The following is a 17728-nucleotide window of genomic DNA, read 5'->3' as shown; positions in this document are numbered from 1 at the left end:
ATGTCATAAGTGATACATGCTTTTTAAAATGTAGAGGTTTTTTCCATTATAACAGTAATTCTCATTATATAAAATTAGAGTCAGGCAAAAAATATGAATGGAAAAAAGTCATCTATTGTTATACCATCACAACATTTCAACATTTTGTTTAATTTATAGTTTTATTTCTAGTCAGAGATTTTAAAAACTTTTAATTATTTATTTGTTTGTTTATTTTGTATGCTGTATGGCAGGGTCACATTTCATTATTTTTCCCTGTGAGTATCCCGTTATTGCAGCACCATATGTTGAATTTTTATTTTGTTTGTTTGTTTTTTGGGGGAAAGTGCATGGACTGGGAATTGAACCCGGTCTCCCCATGACAGGTGAAAATTCTACCACTGAACTACCCTTGCACCGCCATTGTCTTTATTTTTTGACATAGTTGTGATTATGTTATATATATATAAGTTTCTTCATTGAAAGACATGTTTAAAGAGAAATATGTGTAAATAAATATTTAAAAAAAGATAAGTGAAATTTCTCTGCAATAACAATAACCTAAATTTTTATAACACATTATAATCTTCAGTCCACTTACATACATATGATCTTTTAAGTCCTCTAATTTTTATGTTCGGTTTAACTACACCTAGCTAAGAGTCATAAATATTGTTAGAATTGGTTGCATAAAAATAAACTCTTTAAAGATGACATCAGAGAAGTTATATTATCCTTATCTTCTCTGACCCTTTGAACTCATCTTTGCTAATTCAGTACACAATATTTACAAAAATATACCAACACTTACTGCACATTTCCAAAAGTGTTACTTTAAATCTGATAATGGAAGAATGGAAACTCTTGTGCTTATTTATAAGTAATTCATCTAAGAAAACATGTAAGAAAGCAGGGCTGAGAGAAAGGAAAACTCTTAGGGTAAAGCATCAGTGTTTCAATATTCCAGGAATTTCAGGCTGCAACTGAATAAAGTTTATTGCCTCAAAACTTTCTGCTGTCTATCCATATTACAGTGTAAAATATTTTCAAAGATAGAATAACTCTTATCAGTAGGTCTTCTATAGGCTTTGTTAGAGTCAATGATCCTTGGCTCCTTAGAGAAGACCAGGCCTTGTAGCTCAGAGGATCTCCCTGGAGTAGTAAAGCCTACGCTCTAACGTGGATGCTTTATACAGTATTTCCAGGATGGTTAACTCTTGGTATACCTTACCTACAAATCACTTACGCTTATGAATAACAGATATCGAGCTCCAAGTCAACGTGTTCTTCTGTCCCAATGAATCCTTCATATTTATTGAAAATATTTGAGACTCGAGTTACTTGAGTAAACCATCTTTTGCATTTCTTCTAAAATATTTAGCTCTTATAGTATAGATTTTGTCTGGAAAGCTAGAAATATTCCCTTTTATGGCTGAAATATGAAGACCAAACTTGGCCACTGTTGAGAAATGACAAAAATACCCTTTTTATTTTAAGTACATTATAAATGCCTGCAAAACATAAATAATGTGTGCTTGAAAAACTGGGAAATATTACAGAGGAAGCCCTTTTTGAAAGAAAATGACAGGATTAAACATCACTTTTCTACATATGTGGTGTGGCATTTTCATTTTGTTCCAAGTTATTTTACTTCTTTGTGTGACTCTGGAGTTTGTAAACATGCCATAATATTTGACAATTACATAATGATGATTTCATGGTTCCACCTTAGTAGAAAGATGACTAGACAGAGCAGCAAAATCAATTTCTTTTTTTACCTTTTTGGAATGAAATAAAAGGAAATGGAATGCAAAATCTGCATTAAGACAGTATTAGAATTTTAACTCAACAATCTCTTACACGTGAAGTACAGAGGGGGTGCCACAGAGTGTTGGTTATTGTGCCTTGATATTCAGCCAGTGCTTAACTTCAAAAACCCTTTGTTTAATACATGCCTTGTTTTGTTACCCAGAATGTTCCAAATGCCTATTTCCTGTTGTCTCCTCTTTCCAAAGGTACTTAGAGGCAGGATAATCTCTAGGCAAAATCGAGAAGTAGTTAATATTCCCCACCCATTTGCAATGACAGTCTCACCTTACAGTCTCTCCACCTCCCTATCCCCACGTGCCTACTCCAGTTGCCCATTCTCAGGATTTACCCCCTGTTTTCCAGGGTGCTCATGCTGTTCTCTGCCATCCAATCCCTCTTTGATTATACATTATCTGCTCAAAAAATGTTCAGTGACTCCCCTGGAGGCGTCTGGCAGTCAAGATCCTCCCCCTTTAGCTTTGGAGTCTCCCACTGCTTCCCTCCATATGCTCCACTGCAAAATCACCCACTTTGTCCTTTTTATTTACACATCTTTTTTTTTTTCGTGCTATTCCTTTTGCCCAAATTGGCTCATCTCTTGTCTCCATGTGTGGAAGTCCTTCCATCTCATCTTTCAGGCTCTGTTGAGCTGGACCTCTTCCATGTAACCTCCCTGATAACCCCCAGTCTCTCTCTTCTACACTTCATCCACACCACTCATAAGGCCTTTGACACATATTGCTTTGTGTTGTAATTATTCATATATGTGTCTTGTCTCCAGGCACTATGCTAGGTGCTTTACAAATGAAATCTCATTTAAATTTCACAATGATCTCATGAGGTAGGTATTATTATACTATTTAAAAGTTGAGGAAACTGAGGCTAAAATAAGTTAAATTTGCCCACAGTCATGCTGCTACAAAGTAACAGAGCTTGGACTTGACCCAGGTCTGTCTGACTACAAAACGTATATTTTGTCCATTCTACCATATTGCCGCTGCTCAGTTTTTTTCCCATCTTCTGAAAGATAGGGTGGGGGTTTAAGATGGAGGAAGAGACCATCTTAGCATTTCTGATTGTCATAAAAATAGCTTACAAAGAGCTAGAGTTTATTAATAATTACAGTATTCCTAGTTAGAACTGTTTAACTCTCATGAAGAATTTAAGTAAAATGTAAGGGGAGAAAAATCTTTACCTAATTGTGCCAAAACAAATAAGCAAGACTTAAGGAGAGAATGGTCAAGACAGTTTATAATTCAAGAAGAGCTAAATGACATTGTTCTCTGAGCACTATTGAAAAAGCACTACAGGGAAAAGATGTAAATGTGGGATTGGCTGGAGACGATTTCTTATAAGTCTTCCAGGATTTGAACAATTGGGGGCATTGCAGAAGGCAGAAGATATGATTTTTATCTTAAATCCCTTATAAGCCTACTATATTTCTCGTCAACTTTCTTGGGCAAAGCCTGCTTTTTTCATTCTCCCTGAATGTGGCATCTTGGTTAAGTTGAAGTGGGGAAGTAGAGAGGGAAGCAAGTTCAGTGCCCTAAGAGGGAAATCTCATCCCCAATATACAACATTTACAGCTACCCTCTCCAATACCCAGGACCACACAATTTTACTCAGCCTTAGACGGCTTCGTTCTGTGGAATTTCTAGTCTAGTGCCAGGCACAGAGTGGAGACCTCCTCCCTGAAAAGAATTCAGACTCAGCATCCCCATCTGTTTTGATACCACTACCTTTGCCCTCTCCCAAGGCAAAAAAAAAAAAAAAAAAAAAAAAATCTTCATGTCTTCTGTTCTATCCTCTTCTGATTTCCTAGTGCCCAGCTTGTCATAGTATCAATTGCACATTTCTATCGCATGAGTGAGATCCTTAAGTTCACAGAGGGCATAGAATTTATCTTTAAACATGTATTCTCAGCACAAGTCCATGAACTTCTGACAATCATCCCAACTTTATTGACAAACTCCATTTCAAATTATGTATTTGGCCTTTATGCCAGTTTCCAATCATATATGGCTATAGGCTCTTGTCTCTTATGCCAAACTTAGTAATACAAACTTTAATTATTATTAAGGGAAAATAATGCATGGAATCGAAACTTGAATGTGGCAAGGCCACTGTGCACTGCAGGCCCTTTGTTAGGAAACCTGAGCGTTTCACTTTGGTTATGTATTCATCTGAGGAACCACCTAGCCCACAGAAAAAGCACCTTTAACCACATTGGGTAAAGAAGAAAAACTCAGCCATGAAAGCATGAAAACTCTTTTTCCTTTTATTTAAAATTGTCATGTGCCTTTCTTTCCTTCTACAAGTACTCTCAAAGACATTTCACTCTTTTTCTTTTCTTTCAAAATAATTATAGTTTCACAGAAATCTGCAAAAGAAATTTATAGGAAAAAGTATCCAGGGAGAAATGTACTGCCTAACTTTCATCCAGTTTCCCCCAATGGTAACAGTTTGAACATTGCACTGGTAAAGCAAGGAAATTGACAATCACTTCACTCACTTTTAAATTTCACAAAGAAAAAAGAAATCTACCCTAAAGACAATGGAGGCAGTTTTAAATTTTGTTCCACAGTCTCTTCCTTCCTGCTCAGAAGCTGGCAGTCCTGGAAACCAGAGGGTGGTGTGTCCAGGCAGCTACACTCTCTAGTTATTGGAACTGACCCTCAGGTCTCATTCGAATCAATGGAAAGGAGCCCGCCTCTTAAGACTTAGGTTGGAATCCTGCGTTCTACCTCCACCTGTGTGACCTTGAGCAAATCACTTGACCTCTCTAAGCCTCAGTGTCTTCATCTGTAAAATAGAGAAAAGATTTCTCCTGCCTATTCATAGGGTTGTTAGGAGGACCAATTGTGTTGATAAATATGAAGGGACAGGTAGGCTGTGAATCAGCATTCATGGCATTTATATTCTTTTCTGAAACTCCTGCCAAATGACAGAGAAGGGCTTATTCTTAGGAACAGAACGAATGCTACCTCCTTATTAGCTACATGGCCTAGAATTTCCAATGGCCTAAAATTCCCATCATTTGTAAATGACCTGCACTTTCTACCACTCCTAGTGGGACAGGCACTAGCAATATATCCGACAAGCACTCTGTGACTCATTAACTCCATACCGCAGAGGTGTACGATCTTTTTTAAAATAATGATTTCTTAGCATTTCCTTCTAAAGAGTTGAATGCATTTTAAGTAGCTTTTATATTTATCCTGACTGCAGGATTCATTCTTACTTTTTTTTTTTCATGCTGTGAGATGTGTAATAGGCGCTCTTGACAACAGTGAGAAATTATATGGATACCAGTTTAGACGGCAGATGGCTTATGAAGTAGAAATGGAAATCATCCAAGCTGTACTGTTCCTTGGTTTTTCTGGACATATGATAAAACTCCCCAACTCAGTGGTGGATTCTGGTGTATGATAGTAAAGATGATAGTCTAGGCATAAGGGTGGAGAAATATATAAGAGAAAATAAACGTAAATCCTAGAAAATAAAGATAAAAGCCTGAATGTGTACTGTGCACTGACTGTTTTGGGCACCACAATAAAGATTGTAAGATCTATTCTCTCCCCTTTCCTACCATATGCAGGCTGGCATGGCTCTGACCTATGACCCCACAGCTGCCATACAGAATGGGTAAGTAGACCGCATTTTCTCTATTTTAATTGCTAGGATATCTTTGAGTTCTGAAATCAGTACTTAAGAAAAATGTTCAAATAGTTCTTGCTTTAAAAACTTGAAACCAAACTTCTCTCAACATTGTCCTTTTCTTCTTCCTTCCCATCAGACTTGCTATCATGTCTCATCTCACCTGCTCTCAACGCCTCTGTATGAGGCCCTTCACTCCTCTCTCTGAATCTCTCCTAGAAAGAATAAGGAATACAAAAAAGCCTAGGAAGCTTGGCTCAGGAAATGATCTGTGTATCTCTAGGACAAAAAGTATCATCCCCGCTAATAACTCTGGAATCCAGCTTTCAGTAATTTTTCGTATGTGTTCGTGCAGAGGTTCATTTCTACATTAGTAATGCTTTCCACTTCCCTTCTGGAGAGCAGGGACAGGGAAATGGGCAGAAATCAAGTTAGTAACTCTGGCAATTGCATCGTCATTCTTTATTTTAATAAACATCTAGAAATTTGTGGCCTCTTAGAACAAGTCTTCTGATAAAATGAGGCCATCAAACTGCATAATCTGGTCTCTGTAGAGTTCTGTGATTCGGAATATCTTTGCTTGAAGCTTTCTTCTCCTTTCCAAATCCCTTTTATTTGCTTTGGCTGCCCTACAATAAACAAATTTTTTTCTTTGCTTGGTTGTTTATTTTTCTTTTCCAGCCTTTTGACTTGGATTTCTTCATGGCTTTCAGTTGTCTTTCAGTCTTATTAAAAAATCAATCAGAATGAAGGCCTCACTGAATATGTCAGCATAGGGAATAGAAGAAATTAAACTCCATTTGGTCAGCAGCCTCTGATGAAAATCTTTAGGATCTTGAAAGTGCTTCAGATAATTACCACTGTTATTGTTGCGTTCATTCTTTCAGACAACCATTTTTTCAGTCATTCAACAAACATCCCATCAGTGTGCCAGGCACACTCTAGGTTTAAAAAACAATGTATGAAATAAGGTCTTTGTCCCCAAGAGGCTCATAGTCTCCCCTTCCAGAAAAGAATAAATGCTGGTGGTAGCCTGGGATGGGGAATCTAATGCTTTGTCCTTTGGTTGATTTCAACTTCCTTGTAGGAGTGAAAATTAAGAATATTCTTATATTTATTAAATAAATGTTTATTTCCAAGCAAGGTGCAGTAAACTTTGTTAGGCAAAAATAAGGAAAGACATGGAGAAGAGGGTCCTCTAGTATGCTACTGTATAGTTGGGGGATAATTAACTCAAAAACTACAAAACAAACAACTAATAGTCAGAAAATAGCTGGTATAATGGAAGGGAATGGCATTTCTTGAACACTTACTATTTACCACTTACTTTACATTTGTACTTACTTTACTTTTGTAATTTTCTCATGCATAGTCTCAGAGTCAAATGAAAGCATGCCATTACAATTAAGATATTCATTTTGAAAATTTTCACACCCACAGGAAAATAGAAATAATTGTTTAACGAACACCAATATAGCCACTAATTAGGAGCATGTTAATATTTTGCAATCTGTTCTTCTATTTACATACTTACATAAGTATATATCTTTGTATATATGCATGTCTGTCTTTCTGCCTACCTACCTGCCTGCCTAATTATCATATCTTCTTGCCCAAGGCTCTATGTCTAGAACTGTATTTGCAGCCATTGACCTAAGTAGATCTAGTTTTTTCACACATAGAGCTTAGATTGTTACAATAGAGATATCAATGGAATAATTTTAGTACATAATCAATTTTATATGTAATTATTTAAATCACCATAGTTGTGTTAAACACGAGTTAGATAAATAGATATTTTTTGCTGGACCACCTCAATGTAAATTTTAGATATCATAATGCTATTCCTATGTTCTTCAACATACATCTCCATAAATAAGGACATTATTTCTCAGTGACAACAATACCATTATCATGCAAAATGAAATTAGTACTAATTCCAAAACACCATCTGTTACCCAGATTATATTCAATTTTGCTCATTGCCCCCCAAAAGTATCTTATAGCTGGTTGGTCTTGAAGCTCACAGGGATTATTTTGTCTACTAATGACATCCCTTCCCGATGAGTGCTAATAATCCTCTTTCACAGACATGAAAGTGAGGCCACTTAGAGATAGCGTTGGGAGTCAAATGCTGGCCTCTGACTCTGATACGCACTTAAGAGCATGAGTTGGAGGATGGTCCCTTCTCATGCACTGCTATGGTCAATCATTTCCTAGTACACAATTTTAGATCTGAATTTCTTCTGCAAAGTCGTATTTCTCCAATGCTCATCTTGGTTCATTACAAATCTAAAGGGTAAGAGTTGGGGTTTCAGAATACCTAACCTGAGCAGCCCAGGGTGAACTTTGAGCGATGACTTGTTAGAGGGGGAAAGACCTGCTACTCTGTGAAAGTCTCTCCCTTCTCCCGTGAACATCTCTCCCTTCTCCTAAAGGGTTCCACCTTACACAGCAAGTTATCACTTCCAGGCTGAATTGAGCTTGACTGAAGATATGTATCTCTATCGCTTATATTAATAGTGCAATGTTGTAATCTTTGAGCTACTTGCACAATTGCAAAAACTTTTGTACTTCTTACTATAGGCTAATTTATGAGACTATAAGTATCTATTCTTTTCTCAGAGCTATCTGGCATGGCTCCATCATTTTGTTATTACAGTCACCCTATTGCTTTTTTAGCAGTACAGTATGAAATTCCATAACTTTCAAATAGGAGTGTGGGAGGTGGAAAATCATTTCCCCCTATATTCACAATCTCATTTTTCCGGTGCCCTTCTTTTCACTGAGGGCTGCTATGTAGAAGCCTCTTGGATTGTTTTATTTGAATAAAATGTATTCCAGGGGGAGATGTGAAATGAAATGTGTTTCTATAGTGTTAGTTTCCTAGCTGTTTTATATGGGCATTTGCTATTAAGCGATTCAGAAGCCTTACCTTATTACACTAGGAAAGGAATCTAATGTGGCAGACACGTTGATATTACAATAAAAATGACCTATAATTTATTAATCTCATGCTATTGAGTTACCCTGAGGATAGTGTTCCTGGTTCTGACTCTAGCCAGCATTGCCTGTGGACATGAAACCCAAGCCAGTGCTGTTTGTTTCAGTGTGCAAATAGGATTTTGTACAATTTCTCTACAGTAAATAGCATTCTACCCTGGGGTTATTGATATATTCATGTTATTTTTATTGTTAGTGAAGTAAGATTTCACCATATAATACTGACTTACCAAATCCCCTGAAGATGACTTTACTGTAGGCAAAATAATGTCCTATTTGTGACCTATGCTGAGATTTCTGGAGGACACTTGCCTTGAATCCCAGAGAAGCAAAAACTCCTTGCACACCTTAAGATTATCAAGTTCATCAAAAGGTCAACTTGCAGTTGGGTCTTCATATTCAGCCAACTTCCCTTTACCATGTTGGCATTTGATATTTTGTGCATGTGAAGCCTCTCCAGAAGAAACCAGTTCATATTCCTAATGCAAGTTTTCTCACTCTCAGCCCTATTGGCATTTTGAATGAGGTAGTTCTTTGTTGTAAGGGACAGTCCTGTGTGTTTTAAGATATTTAGCAGCACCCATGGCCTCTACTGACTAGATCATTTTTAGCACCTCTCCCTCACAGTTTTGATGACCAAAATTGTCTTCAGAATTGTTGAATGCCCCCTAGGGTGAAAATCTCACCTCTGGTTTAAAACCACTGGGCTGAGGCTGCAAGGGAGACTCTTCAGGGAGATATTTCTTGGCAAAGAAATATCTTTTTTAGGAGAGCAAACTATTCCCAGGAAAATAATTTGTTAGCAGAATTCATTTCCAGTTCTCTGTAACAGCATTTGCAAAGCATACGGCATATATTACCAGATGCAAAAAGATAGAGTCGCATGTTTAGAATTACATTAGAATAGTTGTTGTGGTTAAAATAGTATTCTGTCAATTTTCTCTTTTCCATTCCCCAAATAACATGGGACCTATAGCTTGAAGTATTTCTTTGGAAGTTCTGATTCTTTTTTTAACACAATGACTGTGTGAAAGTGTTTTGAAACCATCATGGACACGTGGAAGAGAAAAGGTAAGAGATTAGGAAAGACCTTCTACAGTTCTCTCACTGAAGTCTGGTCTTGTGTATTTTCTTTAGACATGAAACTTCTAAACCTCATATACAGTAGCAGCCTCTCCTATCATGGTTGAAGAGAGGTTTTCCTGTAAATTCCTCTGGTTTATTTGGACTTGGGAAGGGCTTATTTTTTAATATCAGAATCAAAAGGATCAAGATGGTGTATCGAGTCCATTCTTCCCAGTACATTTTCTATTCTTAATGACTCTCTGTCTTGAGTGTCAGTATTGGAACTCGTTGGCAAGTGTGAAATATCATTCTTCTTTGATGGATAGGATTAGAACAGATAGAACAAAAATGCATTAAATTTCCCTCCAAGAGTTTCTTTTGCTACTATCAATTTATTTGGCTGTTTACTTTATTTTCTGCTGTCTGTTTTCCCCAGAGAATTTCCCATATACTCTGCCCGTCAATCCAACCCTATTGCTTTCACTTTTAATTCTCCAATTGGTGCATTTTATAAAATAGACCAACCACACTAAAAGCTGATGCATGATTCACTTCAGTCGGTATGAGAGGCTGAACCTGACTTTCTAACAGAAGTTAAACACTGCATGGAGAATGAGAAAGATTGTTGGGTGGTCGGGGATGCCTGTCATGTCACTGTGAGACCCAAAGCAAATCTTTCTGTTCACTGCCTCATAAATAAGATCTGTCAAGGATAAGATCAAAAGGGGATTTTTAAAATGCAAACCATGATTTTCATAGAAAAGAACTATTTTCCCTAGTAACTAAAATCCTCATATGCTTAAAAGAGCAGGTATTTACTAAGCTTCTATTGAGCCCCTACAAATATGTGACCTTGAGCTAGCTTTCCTAAGATCTTCCCCCTCAACTTCCTATGGCTTTCAAGGACCCATCTTCTATCCTCCCACCATTTTGACACTGGCCACCCTCTTCTGTAATCACTAATTTCCCTCAGTTGCTCTACATTCGTTCTCTTTCATTCAGCATGTAGTTGTAAGTATCTACTATGTCCCAGCCGCTGTTCTAGGCAGCAAAGCCAAGATGTCGGCATCCTTTTTGCGACTGATGTTCTAGAGTGAGAAACAGGATTTCGATCACCTTCTATCCACCTCGTTGGTGAGGAATGGAGTCCCATCTAGGGTTATAGGAATGACTGAACACATGTCACTCAAACTAGACATATGATATTGGCAGCAGTGTATTAGTTGAATATGCTCACAACCCAGGAGACATGGCCTGCCATACGGGGCCACACAGGTGTTGAAAGTAGAGTGAAAAAGTAGGGGCTGTAGGAGGTAGGCTTTGTAGGAACAAGAGGAAGAATTGCCCCCTGGTTCCTATGAGAGGATGTGATTGTCTTTCTTGAATAACTTCACAGTGAGGATAGGAACTGAAACCCATTACTGAAAGATAAGCAGGAAATGTATCTGGTACATTTAATAAGGAGAGTTGTTTGGCTTGGGGACCTTATATATAAGAGCAGAGTAGTGAGGAAAATGTGTTGTGAGGCCATTTGAGGACCTTCTAGTTTTACTAAATGTCAAAGTAGCATATAATACTGGACCTTAGCTTTAGGTCTTACACCACAGTCAATAAATACATAAAGAATTTTTAAAAATACTATTTCAGATAGTGATAACAGCAATAATGACAATAGATGAGAACACAGGGATGGACAATAATTGGGACAGAAGTGGTGGTTGCTATTTTAGCTATAGGCCTCTGTGAGGGTCAGTTGTATGAGACTGAATGCATAGGATGAAGCAGCCTTTTAGAGATTTGAAGAAAGGGACATTCTAGGTAGAGGGAAGTACAAGTTCACTGACCCAAGATGGGAAAATGATCAGGTCATATGACAGTAAGAAAGTCCATGTGATTGGGTTCTAGTTGGCCAAAGGAAGAGGGGTAGAAAAAGATATCAGAGAGTTAGGCAGTGGCTAGATTGTGCTGGTCAGAATAGGGAGTTCAAATTTTGTTTAGGTTGATTACTATACAGGTAAGATATGATTTAAGTGGCCAAATAGAGAAATTCTAAAAGGTGGTTTAGAGTCCTACCCATCGTTGAAGCATCCTATAAATGCTTAAATATTTTTTTAAATGCAAGAATGGATGCTTTGTCACTAGTATAGAAAAAAACCAACAGGATATGTCTATATGGGTGTGTGTATGTATAAATATTTATTTTGAGGAATTGGCCTATATATTTGTGGGGATGACAAGTTCAAGTTCCATTGGGTAGCGTGACACTCTGGAAAATCTGTTGAGAGTGATGTTACAGTCTGAAGTCTGGAATCCATAGGGGAGGCCAGGAGTCTGAAAATTCCATGGGGAGTAGTTTTGAATGCTCTAGTCTTGATACAAAATTTCTTCTTCTCTCTTGACCCCTCGGTCTTTGCTCTTAAAGTCCGAAACAGATTGGATGAGTCCCATCCAAATTATGAGGGCTACTTCTCTTCACTTAAAGTCAACTGTCTGTAGATGCTTATCTTGATCAAGTCCAGAAAATATTCCTATCCCCACCTAGACACAATGCTTATCTTGTCTACAAAATACCTCCATAGCAATATCTCGGGCAATGTTTGACCAAACAAGTGGGCCCTATAACCTAACCAACTTGACACAAAATTAACCATCACACATAGCAATTGACTTTTTTTTTTTTTTTAGGATTTTGCTTTTTTAAAAAATATGTATTTTTTATTGACATATCTTCACGCACATACAGTCTATCCAAAGTATACAATCAATGACTCCCAATATCATCAAGCAATTGACTTTTTAAAAGTCAGATTTATTAGGTATAATTTACATAGAATTTATATGCCTAAAATTCTATGAGTTCTGGCAGACACACAAGTTGTTTACCACAACCATCAAGATATAGCAGTTACATAATCCCTCAAAATTCTCTCATGCTCTTTTGTAGTCAGCCCCTTTCCCCATGTCCAGCCCTTGCCATGCACTGGTGAAGTTTCTCTATAGATGGTTTTATCTTTTCCACATTGTCATATAAATCCAGTCATATAGGGTGCAACCTTTTGAATCTGATTTCTTTCACCTGACATAATGTATTTGAAATTCATCCATGTTGCTACATGTATCAGTAGTTCTGTCCCTTTTATTCTAGTGTATGGATACCACAGTTTGTTTATCCATTCAACAGATGGATATTTTTGGTTGTTTGCAGTTTTTGGTGATTATGAATCAAGTTGTTATAAACATTTACATTAAAGTTTTTGTGTAAACATAAGTTTTTGCTTCTCTTGGATAAATGCCTATGAGTGGGATTGTTGGGTAATATGATATATGTTTAATTTTATGATAAACCACCATTTTCCAGAGTGGCTGTGCTATTTTGCATCCCCATCGGTAATGAATGAGAGTTCCCATTTCTCTGTATCCTTGTCAACATTTATTATTACTTTATTTGTGTCCATTCTAACAGATATGCAGTCAACATATTTTTTAAATTTCACAACTATCAGTGTAAGAATCTGTTGTACATGAATAGTAAAAAGGTCATTGTGTGATGGTATAAAATTTTTAGAAACATTTTGTTTAAAAGAGTAGGACCTTATACAATCCTACTGAGAGCCAGATAAAATTAAACTTAAGACTATAGGCTCCAGGGCGGGCAATGGTGGTTCAGTGGCAGAGTTTTTGCTGCCATGCCAGAGACCTGAGTTCATTTCCTGGTGCCTTCCCATGTAAAAAAAAAAGAAAAACAAATAAAACTGTAGGCTTCAAATCCTTGCTTGAGGGCTTTTATCTAAGTTTGAAGAATTAATTCCTTGGATCCTAGCAATCTTTATTTCTAACTTTCCACATTCAATGGATGTCTAGTGGAATTGCTTTCTTAGAAGGGTAAACTGCAGGAATTTCTTCAAAAGAGCAGTTTCCCCTGAGATAGGATGAAGACTTTGTTCCCAAAACTCCAACCTCAGTCATACTATTTAAAAATATATATACTGAATGTAGTAAGTGACTATTCTAAAGAATATGGCAAATGAAATAATGACTCTGTTATCCATGATAAAGCATTTTTTTCTGATCAATCCTTAACATTAATGGAATCCTCCCTCTTAGGCCAGATGGTTTCATCTATTCTTCAATTGGCCACTCTAGCCTTTCCCTTACCTGTGAGACATGAAGAAGGAAAAATGATTCTAAATTGTGCTGGAGAATTTGCACATTAGTTAACATGTACAGTCTAAGTTGTAGCCTGAGCAGGGACAGGCATGCAACTTATTTCCATTTCTAGAGGCTACCCTTTATCATATCTCCAGAAAGATTGTCCATCCTCTGATATGTGAAGTTTTTACCTTGCCAGATATTGTTCTATCATGGTCCAGTGTAAATCTTTGAAGGATTAGAAGACTCAGAGTCTACAGGAGTGTATCACATACCACCAATATCTCCACCAGTGCCTTGATCAAGTCCAGAAAATATTCCTATTCCCACCTGGACACAAATTGTTCTCTTTCTTCTCTTTTCATGAAGAAAGTATTTAACTTACTTTCGGCATGAGGGTATGGGCCCATGTATAATGTAAAATATCCAGAACTTTCTGGGGCTTCTCTTTATTTCCTGAATGAATGGATGAATGTAGTACATATTTGTATATCAGCCACTCTTACGAAACTCTGTTCTTTCATTTTGCCTTTCTTGCAAAGAGCAGAGCATACCGTTGCCTTTTCTTTAAAATAATGTGTATGACATCATTCCCTGCATTGGTTAAAGACACTGTTACACTCACCAGGCATAAGAGAGAGTCTGTGCAGCCAACTTTACAAGATGGCCTAGAGTTGTCATTTTGTTCAGAATGATTTATATCTCGTAGTGGAATCAGATGCTATAAATCTCCTGGATGGTCCTGTCAACATGAGGGTGGAACTCTGTCTTTCCCAGAGGTGCTTGGTAACATCTGATTAGTGGCCAGGCATGTAGCAGCTTCATGAATCTTCTCCTTTTGTTTTCTGTTTGCAGATTTTATTCTTCACCGTACAGTATTGCAACCAACCGCATGATTCCACAGACATCTATCACGCCATTCATTGCTGCTTCCCCTGTCTCCACATACCAGGTATGTCCAATTTGCCTGCACCTCAGAAGAGATTCCCTTCCCATTTATAAAATATATAGGGACAGAAAGGACCAGTAGAATTAAAAGAAAAACTGTCCTCACAAACTTTCATAATATTCAAGTTATGGTTTAGCCTACACTCCCAAGGGTGTGTCTGCATCAACTTCACCAAACAATAAAATCCATCATGCTTTTCATTCTTTCTGCTGAGTTTCCATGATTATGCTACTTTCCAGCCAATGTCAGTACAGATTTCTTACCACTGAGAAATTATTTTGTTTGTTGTCTTTTCTTTTGATTGTTCACATTTCCTATTGTTGTCTTTTCTAAAGACGTTTCTCACCTTATCCTCACTCACTTCAGGATGTTTTATCATTGTCATCTCATTTGGTCATGGTTGTCCTGGTCAAACTACATGGATAGATGTGTATTTCCCAAGAAATATGAAAAAGCATCAAAGTGGTAGAAAGCTATTCCTATTCCCTGCTGTTACTTCATTCTTAGTTCCAGAGAGGCCACAAGAGACCTCAGTTCTATATGCTGAAAAACAAGAAAATTTCAGACTTGTTGTGTGCCCTAAACCAGACTCTGCAGCCAGTTGATTCTAACTACATAGGTGGAATGAAATAGTCACACTTCTCCCTCCAAAAAAAAAAAAAAAAAAATCACTCATCTTATTTAAAACCAACATATAACATTTGCTCCTCTTTATCTAATATTATTCTTCCAATGATTCTTCTATTTCCAATTAGAAAATGCCTACAAATGCAACACATAAGAAGTGTCTAATGTCATTTTTTAAAAGTTTGGAGAGAGAAGGAGGAAGAGAGAGTGCGAGTGCGTGCATGCATGTATTTCTATACATTTTGTAGATGGTGGAGGTGGATGTATTGCATGGGTAAAATTGTAATGGTTTTGACTGCTAGTAATTCAGCGAACTTTCACCTTATTCAGCCCCTACATACTTCATTTCAGGATGCCCCAACTGGCAGAGAATCAACCTTAAGACTATATGCATTTTCCTTTAACTGATTCACCCCTGAAGCAAACAATTTTCATTCTTTCCCTGCACTCAGACTCTTGATACATGTTGGTGGGAGAGTGGAATAGACTTTAGCTTATATTGCTTTAGATGTTCTTAGAATGCCTAATTTCTCAGTTGCCTTTCCTTGGAACCCTGAGGCTATATGCAGGTGCTGTTTGGTTTTTGTTCTTTCTACAGGCCTGCCTGGTTGTAATATATGGGTTTCTTTTTCCCTTTTTTTCCCAATCTTGGCCTCTGTCTCAGCCAGACCACCCACTGAGTCCCATTGTAGAGTACTTTGGTGACAAATAAAATATCTACAGAAAAGCGATTTCACTTGGGAGGGCTTCTAAGTGGAATTTTCCTCACAAAAAGAATTAGAGCAGTTTCCATTGTTGTTGAATCTTACCTCTCACCACTTCATTTTTTGTTTTTGTTTTTTTTTAATCTAAAATGCATTAGCAATTTCATTGATGTGAGTATGTTGAAAATCAAGATCTTCGGGTTTCACTTTGTGACAATCAACTCTCACATGCTGGCTGTCTCATTTGGCTGACACATGGCACATTTCAGAACCTTTGACTGGCTCAAACAGTCATTTTTATTTGCCATTCCAATTACCATGAGAGAAAAATATCACCAACTTGCTTAACGTAGGTTTAACTCAAAGCCTTCCCCAAAACTTCTAGTTCTACTTAACTCTTAACCCCAATTTTTACCATTTAGACATATTTCCAAAATGGGATGACCTGAGGAGCTGAGGTTAGAACCAAAAACAGAAAAGAAGCAAGTCTTAGCAGTCAACTATTGACTCCATCAGTTCTTGTCAGATTATCTTTGGGAGTTGGCCTCTAAATAGTCTCTGAGGACTCCAGAAACTTTAGCCTCCATCACCAACCTCAAAAATATGGCCCAAGACCCATCCTGTTGCAGGTGGGCACTGAAGTCAGCTCCTGTGAAACAGGAAGTTGCTTTACATTTTACTGTTCCAGATACCAAATTAGTTTCACAAATTTCTTTTCTATTCTATTCTTGGTTTTCAGCACTAATTAGCTATTAAGTCAGATGGACTCCACTTTCTTATGACCTAGTGTGACTCCACTGAACGCAAGAACCAAGTTCTCTGTGTGATTGCTTTGTGCTAATAAATGCTGTTTGATGCATAGGTCCAGAGTACTTCATGGATGCCTCATCCGCCATACGTTATGCAACCAACAGTAAGTGTTCTCAGTCACCTGAGGCTAAATATTTCTATTATCCAAAGTACAAGCTTTTGTAATGCATAGAAGCTTTGGGGTAAAGCTTTTGTTATATTCCATACCTCTATCAGGCAGCCATATCCTCCAGCTAATAAGGTGATCCTGAAATTCTATCAAGAGCATGGACAGATAGAAAGATAAGATTAGATAGATAGATAGATAGATAGATAGATAGATAGATAGATAGATAGATAGATAGATAGATGATAGATAGATAGATAGATGATAGATAGATAGATAGATAGATAGATAGATGATAGATAAACAAACTTTATTGGAGGAAATAGTAGTCAACCTCCAAGTTGATATCTACAATCTGTTAAGAATGGGTAATTTCTACCTCATACAAGAACTTTTAATTCTGCACAGTTAAATACATTATGAAAGCCTTTTTTTTCTTTCCTTTTCTTTCTTACATGCTTTGCTTTCCTCAGACATAGTTTGATGTGTTTTTGAAGTGACTTTAAGCATCATAGCCAAGTATTGACTCTGAAGCAATATGTTTGAAATTTGAAAGTAGTTGTCTGCTGATAGATGGACATAGATAGCTATAAGGTGGGTGGATTTAAAGATAGCTAACTATAGCCACTTTCTTCATCCTTAGTGGAAAATTTCTCCCAACAGTAGTCAAACTCCACTTTCTACTTTCTAGGTTTCCTATTTTGCATCCCAATATTACATCAATCCAAAGTCAAAATCATTACGTATTTCATTAGAATCTAGATTGAAAGCTAATGATTCAATTTGTTTTTGCCTGGGTCCTCCAGGTTTTTTACTGCTGTGGAGATATAAGATAGAGAGATTTCAATGGCAACCTTTTCCTGAGGGAAA

General features: G+C 37.2%; 1 protein-coding gene across 13 annotated transcripts in view; it reads left to right on the top strand.

Annotated features, from left to right (window-relative positions):
* The window catches only part of RBMS3 (RNA binding motif single stranded interacting protein 3), a 705592-nt gene that overhangs the window by 585882 nt on the left and 101982 nt on the right, over window positions 1–17728 (top strand). For 10 of the 13 annotated variants that reach the window (XM_077129934.1, XM_077129932.1, XM_077129936.1 and 7 more), the window contains 3 exons: window positions 5387–5433; window positions 14518–14614; window positions 16805–16855. In XM_077129934.1, coding sequence (XP_076986049.1) covers window positions 5387–5433; window positions 14518–14614; window positions 16805–16855 — 195 coding nt within the window. The remainder of the gene's footprint in view (window positions 1–5386; window positions 5434–14517; window positions 14615–16804; window positions 16856–17728) is intronic. The other 3 variants (XM_077129938.1, XM_077129940.1, XM_077129939.1) reach the window with 1 other exon arrangement.

Source organism: Tamandua tetradactyla, chromosome 15 (assembly GCF_023851605.1).
Source record: "Tamandua tetradactyla isolate mTamTet1 chromosome 15, mTamTet1.pri, whole genome shotgun sequence".
In the NCBI taxonomy this organism is placed as follows: Eukaryota; Metazoa; Chordata; class Mammalia; order Pilosa; family Myrmecophagidae; genus Tamandua; species Tamandua tetradactyla.
The sequence above is the reverse complement of the archived record's forward strand: the minus strand, read 5'-3'. Positions and strand labels throughout refer to the sequence as shown.